This window comes from Mangifera indica, chromosome 12 (assembly GCF_011075055.1).
Source record: "Mangifera indica cultivar Alphonso chromosome 12, CATAS_Mindica_2.1, whole genome shotgun sequence".
Classification (NCBI taxonomy): domain Eukaryota; kingdom Viridiplantae; phylum Streptophyta; class Magnoliopsida; order Sapindales; family Anacardiaceae; genus Mangifera; species Mangifera indica.
This window is the reverse complement of record NC_058148.1, coordinates 400,315-424,850: the sequence shown is the minus strand read 5'-3', so window position 1 is coordinate 424,850 and position 24,536 is coordinate 400,315. Positions and strand designations below refer to the sequence as shown.

Here is a 24,536-nt window from a genome sequence, read left to right as displayed (position 1 = left end):
TGTTGTATCAATCAACTACGAACTCAAACCATAAATTTGAGTCATGAATTCGAATTGAGCTTCAAACTTCAAACTTCAAACTTCAAACTTAAAGATTGGGTTAAACTCAAACAACCCTTAACTTTAGTTTGATGAACTCAAATTGAACCATTTTTCATTTGAATCAAACTTAAGTTACGCTTGGTTACCCTATTCTCAAATATCCAAAAGGAAATAAATGTTATTAAGTCAAACATAAAGAAGAAAATTGAATTAAACACTACTTACATATAAAGTAAGAAAAGAGATAGATGACCAATTTCAAAACCCAACTAGTGTGAGAAGTTATGTTGTTTCTCTTGTCAATCACAAAATTACTTTATGTTAAGAAACATGTCTCCAACATGTCTTCTTATTGCAATTTGATCCCTTCCCCCAATGATATGAAATGTTGGCTAAAAGAATGTCATTGTCCACTTAAACAATATTCTTGCCCCAATTCTTGGAGTTCCACTCATCTGGTTATCAATTTGATAATACCTTGTTCCAAAAACCCAAGCACTATGTAGTTAAATTCAAAGGGTTAATATATATATATATATATATATATATATATATATATATATATATATATATATATATATATATATATATATATATATATATATAGAGAGAGAGAGAGAGAGAGAGAGAGAGAGAGAGAGAGAGAGAGAGAGAGAGAGAGAGAGAGAGAGAGAGACACACACACACACACACACACACACACACGGCCAAAATGACCAAGTAATACTACATGCATGCACTAATAATAGGTTCAAACATGAATAAAAATATTAACGTGTCATTATGTGATTGCATGTTATTTTTTTAATTAAAATCAGTCAATCACAAATGGTTCACAAACTAAACCAATCTATCTAACTAATTGAGCAAACCTTGTTTGTGATTTAAAACCTGGGCAAATAAAAAAAATCCATCGCCAAGATTTGAACCCAACACTTAAACCCATCAATTTAGAGAATATATGTGTGTCATTAGGTGAAGTTTGTTTTTATGTTATTCAATGATTAACTATATAAAATTATTTCTAATATTATATTGATTATTTATTTGAACAGTTTATCTGTCTAACCACCGATTAGACTACGTGCCCCCTTCACTAAGCCTACATTCGATTTGACTTTGAAAATATTGCAATTATATGATAATATGTCAATATTTATATTTATTAATAGAGGAGAACAATATATGAAGGTATCGAATAATCAAATTTTTTAATTAAAGAGACTACACTTTGTTTTTTTTTTTTTTTATTGAAGGGATTGAACTAAGTTTTCTTATTAAACAGATTAAATTTTAGATTTTTTCATTAAAGGTATTGAACTTCAAATATTTATTATTGAATGTGTCAAATAATTACCTTACTTCCACAATAAAACATAAAAAAAAAAACAATCCTAATTGTGTTTGTGCGTTACCTTCAATTGAAAATGCTAAAATTCTAGTCCCTTATAGATACAAGTTTGATTTTTTCAATATAAAAATATGAGAGTTCAATAATCTTAATAGAAATAAAGACAAAGTTTAATCCCTTTAAAAAGTACTCTTATCAAAATAAATATAAGCTATAAAGTATTATTGGTGACCAAATAGATAACAATGATCATCAAAATATATATATTTTTTTTATTTATTGAGTTTAGATGAATCAAGATCTTCATTGCCTTTATTTCCTTAGCATACAAGTATTAGGCTATACTTGTGAGAAAAATTGATATTAGGTAAAACATCCAACTCATGTGTATTCCAATATTGTTTAAGAATATATACAACCAAAGATACATGTTAATAAGGAAGAAAAAATATTCAATGAGATAATAAAGCAGATAAACAAGGGTCCTATAGTATGTACAAGGTAACTAGAATATTTGGCTATGTCAATCCATATCAACCATATCAATTCATATCAATTCATATCAATTACAATATTTTGGCATATCAACTTCATATGTCAACCTTATATTCTCAACACTCCCCCCTTAAGTTGGAGTGTGGAGATCTCCAATGTCTAACTTGCTAAAAAGACAAAGTAAAACAACTTTTCCTAATGCTTTGGTGAGAAGATTAGCTACTTGATGAGAAAAAGAAATGTGTGCGGTGTATGTTTCCTTGGTAAGCAATTAATCTCAAATGAAATGACAATCAATCTTGATGTGTTTGGCACATTCATGAAAAACTAGATTTGTAGTAAGTGAAGAGTAGCCTGATTATCTTGATTGTAATCTTGGCTATAAGTGAAAATGTATCATGACAATCAATCCCCTCAATTGAGTATAACCCTTAGCCACAAGATGTGCTTTGAAGTATTTCACTGTTCCATTTGACTAATATTTGATCTTTTATAGACTCATTTTGAATCAATAGCCTTTTTTCTAGTGATAACTCTTTAAGGCTCTATGTTTGGTTTTGTTCAAATACATTAATTTCTTGTTGCATAACATGTCTTCATGTTGAGTCTTGAATAGCTTGGTTAAAATCCCGAGTTTATCTATGGAAGAAAAGAAACTAGAAAAACTTTATGTGAGTTGAAAAAATGAGAGTAAGATAAAATTTGTGAAAGAGGACAAAACTTACTCAAATTGATTATTGGTAGAGGAGCTTCAGGAGGTGGAACTAGAAAGGGTAACAATTCATAGTCATAACTTGTTAATTTTGTGGACACCTGTCGATTATGATGTGGCTTTGCATTGGCTATGTTATGTGATGTGGATGAGTTAGATTGATGTAAGGTAATTTATACATGGCTTGGTTGAATGATTGTCTGGGAAGGAACTTCTTCCTGCAACTATGTTTTTGTTATGGTGGTACAAGAAATTGTTCAAAATTTTCACGATGGGTTCTTGAGAGGTCACAAAAGGTTTTGGCTGAAAAGGAAAATGACTTTCATAAAAGATAACATCTTTTGACACAAATATTTTCCTTTTATCTAAATCATACACCTTAAAACCTTCCTTACCATGTGAATATTCAAGAAAAATACATCGTGTAAAGCGAAGTGAGAATTTATCATGTGTTTTATTATAGACATAACAAAGAGATCCAAATACTCTCAAATTTTCATAACTAGGTTTCTTAACAAAAAGAACTTCATAAAGATTTTTATTATTAAGAATGGGTGTAGGAATCAAGTTAATAAGATAAACAACAATTAATACACATTCCCCCCAAAATTTCAAGGGCAAATAAGCATGAAAACATAATGCTCAAACTACATCAAGTATTTGATAATGCTTGTGTTCCACTCAAACATTTTGTTATGGAGTACCAACATAAGATGTATGATGGTCAATACCATGTTCTATAAAGAAGTCATTTAAGGATAAAAAGTTTGTACTATTATCACTATGAATAACATGTATCTCAGTGCCAAATTGGGTTTCAACAAAATTATAGAACATGGTCATATAATCACGAGTTTAACATTTGAATTTCATGAGAAATACTTAAGTGCATCTAAAAAAGCCATCAACAATAGTTAAAAATAATGTGCTCCACTTAAAGAGGGTTGGTCAATATCCACATGAATAAGAAAAAAAGGCTTAACACTATGTGTACAACTTAAAGGAAAAGATAATCAAGTTTGCTTTGCCTTATGGCAAGCATCACATATGTTATCAATCTTATTTGGAAAAGAAATAAACAATGCAACTTATTGTAATGTAGGTGGCCTAGGCATTGATGCCACAAAATTGGATCAGAACGAAGCATGTTATGACTTGCAATTTGATGCACTTTCTCTAGTTAATACACCTCATCTCAACGCTTACCTAGACCAATCAACGTCCTTGAATGTAGGTCTTAAAAAATACAAAAATAAGGGAAATATATTATAGAACAATTTTGGTCCTTGGTAATTTTGGCTACAGATAGAATATTGCAAATAAAACCAGGTATGTGTATCACGTCCTTTAATTTAATGTTTGGTGTGGCTTAGGCATGTCTAATTTGTAATACTTCTAGTATTATACCATTGGGTATTTTAACAAGAGGATAAGATGAAACATGTCTAGCGCAATAAAATATTTTATCATTACCAACCATATGCCCTAAGGCTCCACTATCAATGATCCAATGATTAGTCATAAAAGTGCCTTTACCTGCCAAAAGCTAAGGTCTCATTACCATTATTTTATTGAGAATCCAACATTGTTATTAGTTTTGACATTTGTTCTAATATTAGTCCCAAATTTGGAATGGTGCATTCTTGCAAGTTTGTGTTTTATTGATGAGCTACAACAGTTATACTATCGTTGTGTCCTTGCTTCTATTATGTATTATGTCAAGCTATTGTGCATTGGCCATTTGGACTTGCACTAAGTCCATGTTGTTGTCCCTTTGGTTGGCCTGTCCTCCAATTTGGTGAATAGCCTACAATTTCAAAACATTCCTTTTTAAGGTGCCCATTCTTTCCACAATGATCACATACTTTTGATAATTATTTCTAGTTTGTTTGGTTTGCCTCAATGAATGATCATTCTTTGTTGGAAAGGTTGCACCTTTGAATATGGGATGTGGCTATTGTCTTTGTGTAATTGTGTGCTCTTTTTGTAAGGCTAAAAAAAATATCTAACTTAAAGTTAGCATCAATTCCATGGATAAAATGTTTGATTGAAGACAACCAAAATTACTATTATTGGGTTTTTTAGTCATCGAATACCAATAGGGCAGTGAAATACATTACAAAAAATAAAAAAAAAATAGAGAAAGAAACTTGAATACCTCACCAAGATCATGTTATAGTGAATAATTGCATGAACATGCATAAACAACCATAGGGTGTTCTATGAAACAACACTTACATTTAAAGGCTCATCCAAAACTTTACATGGCTATTGAGATCGTTATGCAACCCATAAACGAGGCAGCGCCTCAGTATCCACTTGAAACACAAAGTTGAAGAGGCTTTACTACTGATGAGAAGTAGTTAGGGCTTTGTGGATAGTATATGTGTGTATTAGGAGTCATGGCTAACGGTTAGGGTTTGTAATAAACATTCTAAATTATGAAATCACGTTCGTATAAATTGAGAATGCCATGAATGGTCATGCATTAATCGCATGCATGGTTGTTCCCCTTTACTTAATAGGAATGGTCATTTGTGTTACACGACCGCTCTTTCTTGTCTCAATAAAAGTCAAATAGGGCTAAATTAATCCTTTTACATAAACCCAATTCATTCCAGAATTTATATCACCCTATGTACACCAGGATGATTACCAAATAATCCAATACCTTAGAATCTGAATTAACTCTTATGTGTGTGTGTGTGTGTGTGTAACCTATAAGTTGTTTATCAAATTGGTAATATTTAGATTCATATCAAATCTAGACATACCAAGATTAGCCTCTAACTAGGTATGATGGCCACTCATCTGATAGAGTGTTAGTAAACTACTCTCAACTTTATCAATTATATAAGGCCAAACGACTATTTCCCACCCAAGGTTTGATGATTTCTCAAGTTTACACCCTTTAACTATAGAAACACCAAACACCCACCCATGACCGGTTAGATTTAACAAAACCCTAACGGTGGTAAATTTAATCTCATTTTCCCCCCTAAAAGTTTAAAAACTAACATTTTTTCCCTAAGCTAAGTTTGAAAATATCGCATTTCCCCCCTAAGGTTTGAAAATATTGCATTTCCCCCTAGGGTTTATCTCTCCGACGCTATCACCGGTCGTCTTCCCCTCCCAACGGTTTCTCTTCCACCGACGACCGCCCTAAACTCTTACACTACTCATTCGACGTAGAGATAAGTCGTCTGGGAAGAGAAATCATCTTCCCAGACGACTTATCTAACGACGACGATGATCGCAGTTTTCTTCATCGTAGTTGGAAGATGAAGACGAAGATTAAGCCCGATCGCAGTTGGAAGATGAAGACGATGACGACTGGGTTTCGTCTTCCACGATTTCTCCGACTCCGATGGGGGGTCCAAATGGGAGGAAAGAGATCACCGAAAGGAAAGGATGCTTCGGGAGGGAGAGACCGTCGTCAATGGAGCCAGAGATTTCAAAAAGAAACCCTAGGGTGAAACTGTAATTTTTTAAAACTTAGGCTGGGGGAAAATTTTAGTTTTTAAAGTTTAGGGGGGCAAAAAGATTCTATTTAAGTTTATTTTTAATATTATAGATAAAATGACGATTTTACCCTTGCCACCGTTAGGTTTTGTTAAATCTAATCGGCCATGGGTGGGTGTTTGGTGTTTCCATAGTTAAAGGGTGGAAACTTGAGAAAACATCAAACCTTAGGTGGGAAATAGTCATTTGGCCATTATATAATTGCACATAGTTCAATCCTTTCATTAATCGATATCTCTTGAAGCTAAGACATAGATATGTGTCTATCTTAGTGACTTCTTAGTATGAACTAATACACATCAATAACCAAATGACTCAAATCAGAATAGAACCTAATCCTATTGTGGTTATATATTTGAGTAGTTATGATGTCTTTTAGTGTTCTTCTGCAAGATATCACCTCTCGTACTCGGTGAGTGACAAATTATCTATTAATCCACTATAGCTCCATACAAATCTTCATATGACTAATTATTATCTTTATGACGACATGTTAGATAGTGTCAAACCATACCAATATTTGTACGAAACTAATTGAATGACTTCAAATCTAAAGACCACATAAACCTCATAAGTTAAAGGATTTATTCTTATAGACATTGAAGTAACTATTCATCTAGAAATTCTCCTGTTGGGTCTATCTAATGAACACATCTATAACATGTACTCATGTGTTGCACCAAGCTTTCAGCTAACAACTTTGACATATGAGAACTGTTACCACTTTTTGATAGAGTTGTTCAACACTATAATAATTTCATCACTATCACTCGTGCCCTTAGTCATAATAACATCGGGATAATGAATATTTCTAGAATGACCATTTAATGTGTCATAGGGTTTTCACGATAAATTGTTTGATCATTTTGTTGCAATTTTACCATTTTAAAGACATATTTTTCTTACAAACACATTATGTTTAATATTCGTATCATGTTTCTACTACGACAAAGGATTGGTCAGCGGGTCTGTCAAATTGTCATCTGTTTCAACCCTTACGATCTGTATGTCTCCACGTTGAATGACCTCTTAAATTAGGTAATATCGTCTAAGTATGTACTTAGACTGTTGGTGAGACCTTGGTTCCTTTACTTAAGCAATGACTCCATTGTTGTTACAATAAAGCTCAATTGGCTTAATAATGTTGGGAATCACTCCAAGTTTAGTGATAAACTTCTTAATCTAAATAGCTTCATTCATTGCTTCAGAGAGAGCAATGTACTTGGACTCCATTGTAAAATCACTAACTATACTTTGCTTAGAGTTTTTCCAGTTAATTGCACTACCATTTAAACAAAACACAAATTCTGATTGGGATTTAAAGTCATCTCGATGAGTTTGAAAACTAGCATCATTGTATCCTCATACAGTAAAGTTAATCTCTCTTTCATAAATCAAAAAAGTATATTTTGTCCTTCTTATGTATTTGAGGATATTCTTGACAACTTTCCAATGACTTTCACTTAGATCAGATTGATATCTATTATAAATGCTCAAGGCATATAAGATATCAATCCTCGAACATAGCATAACGTATATGAAAATGCTATAACGAATACATATGGGATCTGACTTATCTTGTTTCTATCAGATTGTATCTAAGGACATATCTCTTTCAAGAGACATAGGCAAGAATCCTATCTTAGACTCTTTCATATTGAACCTAGTCAATATCTTATCTATGTACGTATTTTGATTCAATCCAAACAATCTATGTGATTTATCATTGTAGATCTTGATACCAAGGATATAGGTTGTTTCTTCTAAGTCTTTTATAGAGTCTTTACCGATTGTAAGTTTGGTATATCATTTCCAATAATTAATATGTCATTGATATACAATATTAGAAATGTTATTACACTTTTACTGGCTTTTTTATACATACATGGTTCATCTTCATTCTTAATGCAATTGAACTTGTGTACAACTTAATCAAAAAGAATGTTTTAGCTCTTTGAAGCCTATTTATGTCTATAAATGGACTTCTGCAGCTTACATATCTTGCCTACTTTAGTCCATAAATGAATTTTTGTAGCTTACATACCTTATCTATATGTCTATCAAGAATGAAACCATTGGATTATGTCATATACATATCCTCTACCAGGTTACCATTTAAGAAGACAATATTGACATCTACCTATTAGATTTCATAGTCATGGTATATAGCTATAAGAAGCATAATCTTAATAAACTTAAGCATAACAACTAGTATCAAAGTCAATGCCATGTTTTTAGGTGAAACATATGGTAGCTAATAATGTTTTATAGGTACGCTTATTACTTTCCATGTCGATTTTTCTTTTGAAAACCTATTTGCACCTTACAGGTTTGATCCCTTCAAGTGCATCCACCAAAGTCTATACTTGGTTCTGGTATATGAAGTTTATCTCAAATTTCATGGTTTCAAGCCATTTTTCAAAGTCTAGATTGAAACAACATCAGTATAAGTCATGGGCTCATCGTCATTGATAACCAGTATGTCACCATGTTAAGTCAAGAGAAAACTAAATCCTTTTTGTTCTTAGCATACTTGGCTAGACTTATATAGCACTTATGTGCCTTGAGTTGGCTTGCTCGATAAAGTGACCTCCTTATTATGATTGACCATTAGTGATGACACATTGTCCTGTCTAACATTTGTGGTATCTTATAATAATAAAACTTCATAAAGTTCTACCTTTATTTCATTAGTTCATTTGAGAATAAACTCTTTCTTAAGAAAAACACTTATTTGAGTAGCAAAAACCCTCATCTATGAAAGGTCTTGCTAGCTTAGCAAACATTTCCATAAATCATCTATAGTACCTAACTAGACCCAGAAAACTTTGAACCTCTTTGATAGTTTTTGGCCTCTGTCAGTCTAACATTCTTAATTTTACTCAGATCAATTGATATATCCTTAGTTGAAACTATATGCTCTAAGAATGCAATTTTATCCAACCAAAATTCATATTTTGAAAATTTTGCATACAACTGTCTTTCCTTTAACCGTTGCAAAGTCAACCTCAGTTGCTCCTTATATTCCTCATGACTTTTGGAATATATTAGAATATCATCAATAAACACCATTATGAATTTGTCCAAACAGTCATAGAACACCCTGTTCATCAAGTTCATAAACACTGCAAAGGTATTGGTCAGTACAAATGACATTACAACAAACTCAAAATGTTTACACCTTGTCCAGATTGTTGTCTTGGGTATATCTTGCTCAACCACCTTTACCTAATAGTAACCTGATCTTGGATCAATCTTTGAGAACACTATAACTCATATTAGTTGATCAAATAAATCATCTATTTTGGGCAATCATAGTTTTTTACTAGTTCTAACCACCTCTTTAACTCATATTCAATTTTTTTTTTAGTAAAGAAATATTTTAAACTTTTATAATTTGTGTACATATTGCATTTCACTTCATACAAATAATGCCACCAAAATTTCAAAGTAAACACCATAATAACCAACTCCAAATCATAGGTAGGGTATCGAATCTCATAATCTTTAAGCTACAAAGGCATAAATGATCATCTTTCCTCTCTACATCAACATAGCTCCCAAACCTTGGTGAGAAACATCTATATACAAGTCATAATCTTCACCTTTGGTTGTTAGTGCTAACACCAACATAGAAGTCAATCTTTGTTTCAACTTATAAAAACTCCTTTCAGAAGCATCAGAACATTTGAAAAGAATATTTTTCTTGGTCAACTCCATAAACCATCTATAATACCTTGCCAATCTTAAGAAGCTTCAAACCTTCTTAGCTATCTTAGGTCTCTATCAATCTAACACAACCTTAACCTTACTTGGGTCTACCGCGATACCATTAGTTAATACTATGTCTCTCAAAAATGCTATTCGATTTAACCAGAACTCACACTTGGAGAACTTAGTGTATAATTACTTTTTGGGGGCGTTTGGTTCTAGTATTGAAAGATTACCTTGGTAATCTATCTTTTATTCCCTTGTTTGGTTTGTCAGTAATAAAATATTACAGTAATATTCTATTACCAATGCTGACGTGACAGGTGATATAGTTGGTAATCTGAATACCACATTCACCTTAGGTATTTAAAATTTATCAAGGTATTCTTGATTTTATTATAATTATATTATTATTTATTAATTTTTTGAGACAAAAATAAATTTATTTTTAATTAATGACAAATAATATAAAAAAATATTTTTAAATAATTATATTCAAGGGCATTTAAGTAAAATAATTTACTAGTAATCTTTTATTACCTTTAACCAAACACAATAATTATTTATACCTACCAAATTTTATCAAACATAGTAATCATTTATACCCAGTAATCTTCTAAGTAATCTATCTTTAAGGTAATCTTTCTATTTTGGTAATAAAACATTACCCAAACCAAACGCCCCCTTTATGTAATCTTTATAATACAAATCTCAGATGTTGCTCTTTCTTCTCACAAGTCCTAAAGTACACTAAAATATCATGGATGAACACCATAATGAATCTATCAAGATTGTCTTGGAACACTTTATTAATTAAATCCATGAAGATTATCGGTGCATTTGTTAATCTAAAGGGTATCACCCCAAATTTATAGTGTCTATATTTGGTTCAGAATGTAGTCTTTGGAATGTCTCTCTTGACAACTTGAACTTGATGATACCTATATCTCAATTCAATTTTTGAGAAGACCGAAACACTTTTTAATTGATCAAATAGGTCATCAATATTCGACAATGTGTACTTGTTCTTTATTGTTATCTTATTTAGCTCTATGTAATCAATACACATACTCATCAACCCTTTCTTCTTTTTCACAAAAATTATTTGTTCGTCCTAGGGTAAATAGCTTGGTTTGATGAAACCACTATCCAGAAGTTCCTACAACTGCTTTTTCAATTCTTTGAGTTTGATTAAGGTCATTATATATGGTGTTTTAGAGATAGGCATTCTCTTAAGAGCTAACTTAATAGTAAACTTCATTTTCCTCTCTCTGATAGTAATTTTGGTAACTCATTAGGAAACACATCTTGGAATTCACATACAACCAGAGTGGATTGTAAACTCGAGACTAAATTATCACTCATAACATGCACTAAGTAACTCGTACAACCTTTACTCAACATTGTTCTAGCTTTAACACTTCTAATCATCATACTCAGTTATGACCCTCACTGAAGGTGAACTCTTCACTATCATCTAAACAGAACCAGACTTTCTTCTTTCTATAATCAATTTCAGCTCCATATCGACTTATGAAATCTATACTCAAAATCATATTAAAATCAAACATATCAAATACAATCAGATTAATTATCATCTTCTTACTTGTCAAGGTCACTGTCTCACCCTTCAATATCTGATTATTAAGAAATTTGTCTCTATCAAACATTTCAATGCATATATTATCAATAGATATAGGCTATAATCCTAGCATCTCAATGATACCACGTGCAATAAAATTGTGCATAGCACTAAAATCAATCAACATATATAAATAACAAAAATGGAAAAACAATTGACTCGTCATACTAAATAGACTAGCTTCGGTCTATGCCAAAATGGCAACAAAAACCCTAGCTTGACCTTCGTTAGTAATCTACTTAGTATGGACTAGTACTATAGTTATGCACTCACGGGTGAAGTGACCTAACTATTTACATCGGTAACACAATCTTTGTCCTGTGTAGTCACTTGTGTGCCTACACCCACACCTATGGCAAGGAGGAGGATCATCACACCTTGGTTGGTCTTCTCATTTTTGCTATGTCTAACCTCTAAGCTCTACCAAATGCCTTCGTATAATATAACATATCTTTTGCTATGTTTGACCCCAATTTAATGATGAAAATATTTATCTTTCCCTTTTCAATGTAAGCCACACCTAGAGCATATCCAATCAGTGCATTAAGTCTCATGAAGAATTCATTCATGGTCATGTACTTCCGTCTTAGGTTAAGGTACTTTTGTACCTAGACATAGAGAATATCAGGTGTTATGAACTTTATTTCAAAGGCCTCTCTAAACTTACTTAATGAGCGTCTTATAGTGTCCACTACCAAATCTTTTGTATAAGTTCTCATTAAATAAGTGACATTTTAGATCTTTTCATGATTTGTCATCTTAAAGAGCTCTATGGCCTTAAGCCAATCCTGAACTAGAACTGACCCTGTCTTTATACCACTGAAAAACTCTAAAGTTGGTGTTTGCTTGCTAAACTATACATGAGATGTAGTTATCCCTTGTTACTTCTAAAAATTGTGGTTCTCTGAAGTCTTTCACCTATTCGGTCTTATTGAGATTGTATATTCATAACTAGTAGGTGTTTAGCAATATGAAGGACCTCTATCAGATGTGTTACACTTTTTGATGCCTCATGATTTTCCTAAAGAATCTATTGAACAACTTATCTAATTATAAGAGTATCCATCTGTGGTGTTGCAACTGCACCAAAAGCTTGCCCCTGTGTTTTTCCCTAACTACCTTTTGTTCATTGCCTATAACTCTCATGGACCTCCTCATTCTAAAATCACACACAAGTTTAGCTACATACATACCATAACTCAAATGTAGGTTATATAATAATCACAATAGTCAGCATGCAGAAGCGGTCAACATTGTATGAAGGCTACGTAAACACTTATGCACATATTAATACTTAACACTTATAGATTTTTAAAACCATGCTCTAATACCAAAAATATAACACTTTTCTTTGGACTCATACCTCTACTTAAAATATGTATCTAAAGAGACTTGTTAACTCAAAATTTCCTAAGAGATGCAGTAAAGTAATAAATGCATTGGTACTAGTTTTCAAATCCAAATATCAAATTTCATAATTCCAAAAGTGTATAAGTCAAACCATAGATATTTTAATCCACATCTAGTGTTTGAAAACTAAATCATAAAGGAAACCATGTACATAAATGAATGCAAGTAAAAAAAACACAATATAATTGACTAAAATGCCTCACACCTTATGCAACTTCTTATGTTAACTTGCTACCTTCACAGCCGCCCCACTATTAAATAAATCTATCTGCAATATCACAAGGAAACACAATAAGTGAAACACACTCAATAAGTAGGTAAACACATAGCACAATATTATATAATATTTCCAAATATCTCATATCCATCGAGGTTGTGGTGTTTTGGATGTTTTCCTTAGCATCCTAGATGCCTATTTAAGTAATTTGATACCTTGTGCCTTATTTCACAATCGACGTCATCCCTAATGACTCATATCTAACAATATAAAAATGACATCCTCGATGTCTAGTGAAAGCATGTGATATCCTTGACACCACTTATATATAGTACTTAGTACATATGCACCAAGCTTAAGGTTAAGGTCATATAGATAGTCACACAAACTAACCTTATTGTTTTCACCATCACACCACACAGTTCGGTGACACAATCATACTACATATAGTTTGGTAACAAGTCACATTACACATAGCTTGGTAATAAATCCATGCTGCACACAACTTGGTGGAACACATGTTACACATAGCTTGGTGGTAAAATTCTCAAGGTATGTCATTGGTGGTTTCAACTCAAAATCACTCCAGTTGTGGTTCATATTGTCATTCACATAATCAGACATGCCTATAAGAGTTCCCATCACAAGCAACCTTCGTAAGGGCTTTATCATTTGTTTTCATCCCTTATAGGAGTAAAATAGTCATTACCATTATTATCAATAATCATTACTAACCTTTTATACCTTTTCCTTGATTTTTCCTAATTGTACACAGAGGTGTACTTGTCATGCATAAGGGTGTACTCTCTCCTAATACATAGCCATGCATGAATTATACACTGGTATGCAAACTAGGGTAGGATACATCGTACACGAGTGTGCATGCCTCCAGACTTAGCCAAATTTCATGAATCACATAAGAAAAGACCATTTTGCCCTTGTCACAACATACACGGACATATGGCTTACCTACATGGTTGTGCATTACAATTTCCACACACATGTAATCAAATAAGCACAAATAGATACAACCACTCTATACACATCCTCATGGATCCATCTTTCTTTTTTACAAAAAAAGATGAGAGCTCCTCAAAGAGAATGACTCAGTCTTATGAACCAATTTTTCAGTATCTCTTGGAGCTTTTTTTCTAACTCTTATAATTCGGTTGGGGTTATTTTATATAGTGCCTTTGAAATAAGCATTCTGTCTGGTGTTAACTTTGTAATGAACTCTATCTCTTGTTCATAAGCTAATCCTAATAACTCTTTTAAGAAACATCTGAAAACTCTTGAATAATTGGCATCCTATCAATACTTAAGTTTGACTCTACCTTACTTACTATGTGAGCTAGAAAATCAATGCACCATTTACTTAACATTTTCCTTACCTTCATGGCTTTAATCATCATATTTTTGATATGCCCCTTACCGAACTCAAACTAATCACCATTCTTTAGACAGAATAAAACCTTCTTACATTGATAGTCAATTTCAACCTTTTTTCTCCCTAGAAAATTCATCCCTAAGATCATGTTAAAATCCAACATCTCAAAGACTATCAGATCCATAAGTAGTTACCTACCCTTAATCTCAATGGTTTGTCCTAGAAGCATCTCATCATTAACCACTAACTAGCCATCTAGTAACTTTATCTTAACTCTTTATGCCACCCTTACTAGTTATACCTTTAACCTCTCAACTAAACTTTTGGCTATAAAACAATGAGTAGCATCACAATCAATTAAAATATATAAAAAGGTACCAAAGTAAGAAATTTGACCAGTAACTATGGACGAGTTGGCCTCAACAGGTCTTTGTGTAATGGTAAACACTCTTGTAGTCATTTTTCCCATTAGTTACTTGACTCGAGTTAGAGCCTTAGGATAGAATCTAGCTATATATGCTAACTAACAACATCTGAAGCAAACTACCTACCTAGTCAAACATTTTTTCTTGTGATGTTTGCCACATTTCTGACACATAGGAATTTATGGTCCATTTCCTTCTTGTTTCCCTTCTAACCTTTTTTATGGCCCTTAGGTTAGAATGACCTTTTTCTTTTCTACTTGAAGAAAGGCCTCTCTGAGTCTAAGCACTACTGCTTCTTGATTAAAACACTAATGTTGGCACTAGGGTTTGTGTAAGTATGGATTGGCCATACATCCTCTTTAAAATACCTTAGATTTTAAGGCTCTACTTAGGACCTCATTATACGACTAGGGCGGCTGTATACCCATTATGATATCTCAGGTTATAGTTAGATCAAACCCATATACAAATTTCTTTATCCATTCAATCTCTGTATTAGCAATCTCAGAGGCATACCTCGCCAAATTATTAAAGTTATTGGCTTATTCCTTGACTATGTTTCCACTTTTGTACTCTACCTCAAATCTATTTCTGAACTTTGACCAAGACATTTATGAAATTTTTGCCATCTCTTAGGCCAGATTCCACCACGTTCTAGCACTAGACTTGAAAAAATATGTGGCATACATGATCCTTTCCTAGTTTGTCATCTCATACAAGGTCATAAGACTCTTAACTAACTTCATCCACTCCTCAGCTGTAATGGATTCTTATGTTGGGAAAATTAAAAATAGGAAGTAGTTGAATCTTGGTTGTCCTCGGTAACTATATGGATACCTCATCCATTGAGCCCTATGCCTGTGGTGCTAATGTTTAAACTGACTCATTAACTTAAGCTAGAGCACGTCTCTGCTCTTTCAACACCTATTAGATTAAATTTTTAATATGTTAAGTATTCAAACTTGTATAGGGAATTGTCCTAGGTTTGTCACTCTATCATTTCTAGTTTTTCTTCTAGTATGCCTTATTTTCCTAAAAAACCTAGAACTATAAGTCTTCATATAAACTTAACAGATATCATAAAATTTTACCTATAATGATCGGCTACAAATGCAGTCAACATAACATGAGGGGCTTACTTTCTTACTTTATTTAGCTACACACATACTTAATATATCTTTTGGGTACCAAAATTATGTTTTGATATCAACTTGCAGCACACCCTCTAGCAATACTACTCTCTAGAGGGAGTTGTCACTTATTAGACCATTTAAGTATACATTTATTTCAAAAACTCATAAGTGAATCACATAAAAACTTGAATAACACTTTATTCATAAATTCTAAAAATTACAAAAATACCTTTTTTTTTTTACAAAAACTATCAAAAGTGTACAAAAAATGTCTATCACATAATAACATCGGCATCCTCCCCATAGTATATGTAGCCAAACATATTAAAATAAAAGTTTGTAACATAAACTGATAAAAATGATAGAAATGTTTAACATTATAATAATTTCATCACTATCACTGGTGTCCTTGGTCATAGTAATATCGAGATTATAGGCGTTTCTAAAATGAACATCTAATGTGTCATATGGTTCTCATGATCAGTTATCCAATCCTCTTGTCATGATTTTATCATTCTAAGAATATATTATTTTTACAAACATATTATGTTTAATATCAACATACATGAATAATAACCTTTTGTTAATAAATGAATACATTACATAGTCACAAATATCCAAAACGATTGGTTTTAGGGCATTACTTTATCCACTATTCAATCTCAACAAAAATTAATGTGCCTTTTCTATCTCTCAATGTTGTTGATGATCTTTTGCGGCATGACATGTGCAAGTTGGCATAGCATCATACATATGCAATTCCTCTCATAAGGTTTTAAATTTGGTGAAACATTGAGTCAATGATTCATCATATGCTTAAACCAAATTTGAGAATTTCTTTCGAATTTTGTATAAGTGAGGGACATTGCTTTGCCTGTATCTCTCGCAAAGCTCATTCCATATATCATGAGCAGTCTCTTGGATTTCTTTTCCTAAGGAATTTTTAAGCCACACCTTCACCATAGCATCATTTTTTTCTTTTCCATCGTTGAAAATTTGACAATGTATTTTTTGGTTGAGGCAAACTTCCATCAATGAAGTTAGGGCTGGATTCGAGCCGAGCCGAGCTCGGCTTGCAGCCAGCTCGAGCTCGGCTCGGCTTTTTGAGGGCCGGCTCGAGTTCGGCTCGAGCTCGACTCGAGCCGAATTCGGCTCGGCTCGAGTTCGGCTCGTTTTCAGTTCGGCTCGGTAACAGCTCGGCTCGGCTCGTTTTTTATATCAAAACGACACCGTTTTGTATATATATAAAAATCAAAACGACGCCGTTTTGTATAAAAAAATTTTTAAAAAAATATACCGAGCCAACCCGAGCCAGCTCGGGCTCGGCTCGAGCTCGATCGAGCCGAGTTGAGCCCGGCTCGAACCGAGCCGAGCCGAGCTCGAGCCCGAGCTGGCTCGGCTCGAATCCAGCCCTAAATGAAGTTGCCCTTGCCCTTTGCATATAAGGTTGTCTCTATGGAACTCTTTCATGTGACAAAATTGTCACCGTTGTAAGGCTTCGATACAAATATTAGGCCTAGATGATCTAAGCAACAAAAAAGATATGGAGATTCATCTATGTCATTCTTGGTTGTTGTTTCTCTCTTTGTCATGTCACAGGCTAGAAACAGTGGCTTTTAGTTTGTATTTTATGTGAAGAAGTGCTTTGATACCTTGAGAAAAATTGATATTGCGTAAAACATCCAACTCGTGTATTTCAATATTATCTAAGAATATATACAACCAAGATACATGCTAACAAAGAAGAAAAAATATATAATGAGACAATTAAGCAGCTAAACAGAGGTCTAACAGTATCTATAAGATAATTAGAATATTTGACTATATCAATCCATATCAACTAAAATATTTGACCATATCAATCCATATTAACCATGTCAATTAGAATATTTTGATATATCAAGTTAATATGTCAACCATCCGTGTGTGTGTGTGTGTGTGTGTGTGTATAAAGTACAAAAGATAGGCCAAAAGAAATCTATTTAATTAATTACTAAACATGAAGTGTTAATTGCAAATTTTGTCCCTAAATCCATATTGGGTACATGAAATGAATTAGAAACTCTAGAAAATTATGTTTAAATATTGAACCATATCCATTATATGTTTGTATAGTTATAGTTAATCTCTTATGTTTTGGATTTCTTAACTAACTAACTATAGTAGATGATTTACAATCATTGATTAATACTAGTGTTTTAAAACCTGAACAGGTCAATTACTTGAATCAGTTCAATTGAGACTTGGTGGTTAATTTGATTCAAATCAATGTCTAAATTATTGTTAGCTATTAGATTAGATCAAGTTACGGTTAAATCGAACAAATCACGTCAATCAATTTATTACATTGATGTCAACATGATGTAACCAAATTTTTGTCTAAGAATATACGTAATATACCACCAGATCACAATGTTTTTTAGTTGAATATTGTTTTAATATTTATTCAATTTATTGTTGGACCAACCGTTAGTCAGACTCGTCAAGGCCCAAACCATACAAATTTCCAAATGTATACACCTTAAAATTTTTAATAAAAATATGTATACAAACATTGATTTATCACTATTTAATTGAATAATTTTAAATTAAAAACAAAACACTCTAATATATAGTAATATATCATTATTTGTATTCAAGTTTGTACTAATGGTCTGTGAGCATACTTTTATTGGCCCTATGTAAGGTTAAATTGGGCGCCATTGTGGCAATCTGATTTTATTTTAGGCCAAACGACTATTTCCCACCCAAGGTATGCTGTAATGACGAGTTTCCACCCTTTAACTATGGAAACACCAAACACCCACCCATGGCCGGTTAGATTTAACCAAACCCTAACGGTGACAAGGGTAAAATTGTCATTTTCTCTAGAATATTAAAAATAAACTAAAATAGAATATATTTTGCCCCCCTAAACTTTAAAAACTAAAATTCCCCCCCCAGCCTAAGTTTTCAAAAATCGCAGTTTCACCCTCCCGAAGCATTGCCGACGGTCTCCGGCTCCACTGCAGACGGTCTCTCCCTCCCGAAGCATCCTCACCTTCCAGAGAACTCTTTCCTCCCATTTGGACTTCCAATCGGAGTCGAAGAAGCTGTGGAAGACGAAGAACTTCGTCGAGGAAGACGAAGTTCTTCGTCTTCCCAGTCGTCGTCGTCGTCTGGGAAGACGACGTCTTCCCAGACGAAGACGAGACGACGAGACGACTCGTCGTCCTCTGGGAAGACGAGTCGTCTTCATCTGGGAAGACAATCGTCTTCCCAGACGACGAAGACGAGATCGATCGATCTCGTCTTCGTCGTCTGGGAAGACGATTTCTCTTCCCAGACGGCTTATCTCTGCGTCGGATACGTTGAGGTCGAGTTGAGAGGCGCCGTCGGTGGAAGAGAAACCGTCGGGAGGGGAAGACGGCCGTTGATGGCGCCGGAGAAAGCGACGGAAAAGGGTTTGGAAATTGGAAGGGTTTGGAAATAAACCCTAGGGGGGGAAATGCAATATTTTCAAACTTAGCTTAGGGAAAAAATGTTAGTTTTTAAACTTTTAGGGGGGGAAATGCAATTAAATTTACCACCGTTAGGGTTTGGTTAAATCTAACCGGCCATGGGTGGGTGTTTGGTGTTTCCATAGTTAAAGGGTGGAAACTCGTCATTACAGCATACCTTGGGTGGGAAATAGTCGTTTGGCCTTTATTTTATATGTAAATGGGTCGGAATCGAGCCCAATTGCTTCTGTCATAAGAATAAGATAAACAGATTTAAAGGGATTCAAATCAAGGGAAAGGTTCTCTTTGAAGTTTTGATCTTCTTTATAGCTGTCTCTGAGTTTTGATCGTCTACTTCAAGTTTTGATATTTTTTGTTTCTCTTTCGTTGTTGTCTTTAATTCATAAAGTTAACAAGATGCAAGGGGGACAAGAGTTGAGTATAGAAGAGCTCTTTTCAAATCTTTCTACGTATAAAGAACAGCTTCAACAGGTACTACTTTTATTTAGATTATGTTTTGCTCTTGATTTTGAGAATTACGAAATGGGTACTTGCCAATTTGTGAACTGCGATTAGGGGTTTTTGAGATATAGAGTAGATGGTATTCTCGAATTGAACGTATTAGGGTTTTATTTAATGAATAGTTCGTGAATGGTTGTACATATAAAGAATGGCTCCAACAGGTTACTTTTTTCATTATTGTATTAGTGAATGGTTTCAAATTTTTTTAGATTGTGTTTATTTTTCGTAATTTTGAGAATTACGAAATGGGTATTTGCCAATTTGCGAGTTGGGATTAGGGTTTTTTTGAAATTTAAAGTTGAGGGTATTCTCAAACTGAACGAACTAGGGTTTTATTTAATGAATAGTTCGGTGCTCTGTTCGAGCTATTGTAGGATTGGTTCGATTATTTTTTTGTAAATGTTATGGTGTGACTTAGCTTTAATGAGTTGATATCTAGAGTCTGACTATTTATATTAATTTTATGTTGGACTGTGTATAAAGTCAAAATTGTTCTTCAACGTCGTGGTTATATTCATGAGAGACGTCTCTACTGTGAAAGTGTTTTTTTTTATCTGGGCTATTTTTAGCATATGTTGCAGCAAATTTTACGCTTAAGGTCATTGATTGAACTTGGGGTTTTCATTGTTCTATTATCTGGACAATATATGATTGTTTCTAGGGGTGAATTTGATCCAAACTGCCTGAGCTTGGATCGTTTTTCAGCTTGAACGAGCTGAGTTTTAGCCGAAAAAATTTCAGTTTGAACTTAGCTTGGCTCAAACTGGAGTTCACATTGTCAACGATTCTTCTTCTTCTTTGAACATTCTTGAACGATTTTTCTTCTTCTTAGGAGATTCATTTGGATTCGAACAATTCTTCTTTTTCTCTAACAATTCGAACAAGTTGATCTTAATGTCAAGTTGGCTTTTCTAGATTCGAGTTGAGCTCTTGCTGAGCCCTATTTGGGTTCAGTTCAACTCGAATCAACCCCTAATTGTTTCAAATTGTTTTGCTAAATTATTATGTGTCTTTTTCTTTTGGTGCTGGTTATCTATCTCACCTCCTAAATTTAATCATACATGCGAAATTTTGGGTAAATGCTGGCTAAATTTATTTATTGTTGCATACATGTTATTCTCCAATGAGTAATGATTTTTCTCCCTTGATTGGACAGGTCAGACAACTTTTGGTTGATGATCCTGGAAACTCTGAATATGCAGATATGGAAAAGGAGCTCACTGAGGTAAGTCTTATGATTAGTTGAGTTAGATATTATCTTTCTTTACTTATTTCAGTGAAGTTTTATCATTAAGTTATTTGTTTTGTCACATTTTCTTTGTGTCCGGGGTTCACTCTCCTTGAGTTTTCTATATATGGTCTTAGTTTGCATATTCTTATGTGAAAAGGTAGTAAATTTTTTTTAGCACTGAGAATTCATAAAATCACAGTAGATGTTGTTTGGATGTCTAGGTGTCCTCTGTAGATCTTTTTATCATCTAGCTTCCTCCTATTTTGAAGGATCAACATGTTGCTCAAATAGGCAACAAGAATTAACTGCTATGGATCCCGTGGAGGTTTATTTTCATTTATGATTTAGAAAGGTGAGGATGGTTCTTATGTTGAATAAAGTTCATATTCTCCTGAATTGGCAACTTCATGGAGAATGGGAAAAGAATTATTGGAGCTATGTGTAAAAAGTTTAGAGCCTCGACAAGTTGCACATCACTTCTATCTTGATTCCTGTGCAGGTGGTGCTATGTGTCGTGATGTCAAGCATGCTTTCCTCTCACCTGATTTCCGATGTCACAATGAGATTCTAAGTTTGAAATTAACAATTATTTACCTTTTACAATCTAAATAATTGTATTCCTTAATTGTATTAGACTTGTGTTAAACGATTTGGAATGCAGGTGATTACTCTGACTGAGGAACTCCTTGCAACTGCAAAACAAAATACGGTTTCTGGATCTGATACTGGAACAAGTAATAATGCATTTCCTAGTTTACTCCAGTCTGATGGAAATAAAACGGTAAAGTAGCAACTTTTATATACTATTTCTGGATATTTTTGTCAGAATGTCCTTTACAGTTCATGACATTAAGATTTTGTGTTGACCACGATGTGAAAAAAATTTGGTTTTCTTTTCTTCTCTTTCTATTACATGTACTAGCATAAATGTCCTGGATATGCTGGTTTCAGCAGCTATATGCATGTATTTCAATTTGCCATATAAACTCTCGTTTCATGTCTTTGTGTGGATATATAGGCTTCTTCTAGCAGTAGCTATAACAATGTAATGTGTCTTGTTTGATTCTGCACAGTAACAGAATTTATTTCTATTTGCCTGCCAATCATTGTGGCTGGTATCTTCCATCTATATAAACTTGATGTATCTTTTTGTTCTTTGACGTCATTTTTTGTCAAGAATACTTTATGGTTGTCTTTTCTTTGTATACAATTCCATGTGATAACCATAACAGATTTTTCAGCCAATCTTCTCCTTTTTAACGTTTAGGAATCAGGTGGCATCTCTGCCCATCACCGGGATTTTACAGTGGGCACAAAAGTTCAAGCTGTTTGGAGTGAAGATGGGGAATGGTTTGTATAAAAAGATATCCACTTCTTACTAGATTTTTCTGTTTTTATACATTTGCTTTACCTCCTTTCCCCGTTTTCTCTTTTTGATTAGTTGAATATTCAGGTATGATGGTACTGTTGAGGCTATTACACCAAATGGATATTATGTAGCATTTGATGGTTGGGGTAATAAGGAAGAGGTATTTTTCTGTCTCATTATTGAATAATTGAATTTCTATTCATGAACACATATATTTGAATTTTTTTTTTTTCATTATGCTCTTAGCCAGTGCCCTTATAGCTTCATTTTTTGTTGTTAGATATAGGGGGGGTGAGGCAGGGTGTGAGTTTCCATGGTTCATCTAGAATTAAATTAGAAAACTAAATTGTGATTTATTCACGGATGGTTGCTAATCTCAGGTTGATCCTGCCAATGTAAGGCCCATTCAAGTTAATGCTTTGTTGGAAGCTGAGAAGGTAGCTGAAGCTACAAAACAAGCAATAAAACGGAAAATTGAGCAAGCTGCTGCAATTGACTTTCAGTCACGAAGTTTACCTGCAAAGCTTCGTATAAATCCTGAAGACCCAGAGGATGTAGTAAGTAGTATTTGTTCACAAAGTTTTGTGTGTTTGCAGTCATTTATTTCATGCTGTACTTGTTCTGTATCACTTCATGGATTTAGTTGTTGATTCTCAATCTACCACTGCCTTTGCACTTATACCTTCTTTTAATCTTTTGTTAATTTCATTAGTTGATATGATACTGTGGTGACAACATTTATAACACTAGCTCATCTGCAGAAAGCCGCCAAACGGAAGAAAATACATGCTTTTAAGTCAAAGGTGAGGTTTGAGCAACTTGAGGTCTCCCAAAACAAGCGACAAAATGCTTGGCAGCAATTCCAGACGACAAAAGGCAAGACTAAGAAGGTATGCCCGCATATGTTCTTAGTTTTACTTGCATCATGAACTTGTAGATCTTCATTGCTAGGAAAAAGTTGGTATCAGTTGTGTGCAACAAACACGATTAATGAAAAGATATAATATCGTTTGGGATATAAAATTTGTGAGTTTAAATTGCAGAACGACATTTGTGTGTTACCTTGCCTCTTGAGTAGTCCTAACTTCTTGTTCTTGAATTTTCCTCAAGAAAAAGGTGATGTGAAAATTTGTGTTGTCTTTATAATCTGATCCCTGTTTACTTCCCTGCAAAGGGGATCTTGAATATTGGTTAACATTTCCAGAACATTGTGTTTGATAAATATGATTTCAGAAACTTCTCTGATTAGTATTTTCCACTCTGCTTCCCCAGGTAGGTTTCTTCTCGGGTCGCAAACGAGAGAGCATTTTCAAGTCTCCTGATGACCCCCAAGGTAAGGTTGGTGTAACAGGAAGCGGAAAGGGCTTGACAGAGTTTCAGAAAAGGGAAAAGCACCTGCATCTCAAGGGAGGAGGAAATGCTGAGATCGAAGAGTAGACTGGCAACCACATAATATTTCTGGTGCTTTCTGTATCCAGGCCATAAGTCTTCTTGCGGTGAACCAGCTCAGTCTTGTAGTTAACCCCAAAGTGAATGGGCTTCTTCTGCTAGTGAGTAATGACACGGGGAAGGAATATTGTTAAACATGATATAAACACAACTGCATTATTAAGAACTTTTGTTTATGTAGAATAATGGTAGTATTTTCCTGAACAGTTGTTTCCTGTCAACCTGCTTTTGCCCTTTATCTTATTTTTGTGAGGGGTTGGGGCCAGAGGGAACACAAAGGGATAAAGTGGCTAGCATACCATCCAAATCTGATTTCTAAAAGGATTCAATGCGAAACCAAATTGAACATGAAAGTGTTAAATTCGAAAACAATTTTAGTGCAAATTTCATTATCCAAGTTGGGGTGAACTCCAAGATGCCAAAGAAAAGGAAAATGTTG

General features: G+C 33.7%; 1 protein-coding gene across 5 annotated transcripts; it reads left to right on the top strand.

Annotated features, from left to right (window-relative positions):
* Positions 1–19,761: 19,761 nt before the first annotated feature.
* LOC123193594 (survival of motor neuron-related-splicing factor 30-like) lies at positions 19,762–24,318 on the top strand. Of its 5 annotated transcripts, XM_044606641.1 has the most exons (10): positions 19,762–19,825; positions 19,936–20,018; positions 21,205–21,273; positions 21,779–21,832; positions 21,941–22,060; positions 22,547–22,629; positions 22,733–22,808; positions 23,029–23,205; positions 23,410–23,538; positions 23,921–24,318. In XM_044606641.1, exons 2-10 carry the CDS (start codon positions 19,944–19,946, stop codon positions 24,083–24,085), a joined length of 948 nt encoding a protein of 315 aa, XP_044462576.1. In that variant the 5' UTR covers positions 19,762–19,825; positions 19,936–19,943; the 3' UTR covers positions 24,086–24,318. The 5 variants fall into 5 exon arrangements, with proteins under 5 accessions (XP_044462576.1, XP_044462578.1, XP_044462575.1 ...); XM_044606643.1 differs by lacking the exon at positions 21,779–21,832 and having other exon boundaries at positions 19,766–19,825; XM_044606640.1 differs by lacking the exon at positions 19,762–19,825 and having other exon boundaries at positions 19,832–20,018.
* The last annotated feature ends 218 nt before the right edge of the window (positions 24,319–24,536 follow it).

Bases quoted from the DNA above. Each gene is read 5' to 3' on its own strand.
- LOC123193594 (XM_044606641.1), top strand. From the start codon at position 19,944: ATGCAAGGGGGACAAGAGTTGAGTATAGAAGAGCTCTTTTCAAATCTT. The intron at 23,206-23,409 runs GTAAGTAGTATT...GCTCATCTGCAG, and splicing joins CTGAAGACCCAGAGGATGTA to AAAGCCGCCAAACGGAAGAA. The intron at 23,539-23,920 runs GTATGCCCGCAT...CTGCTTCCCCAG, and splicing joins CAAAAGGCAAGACTAAGAAG to GTAGGTTTCTTCTCGGGTCG.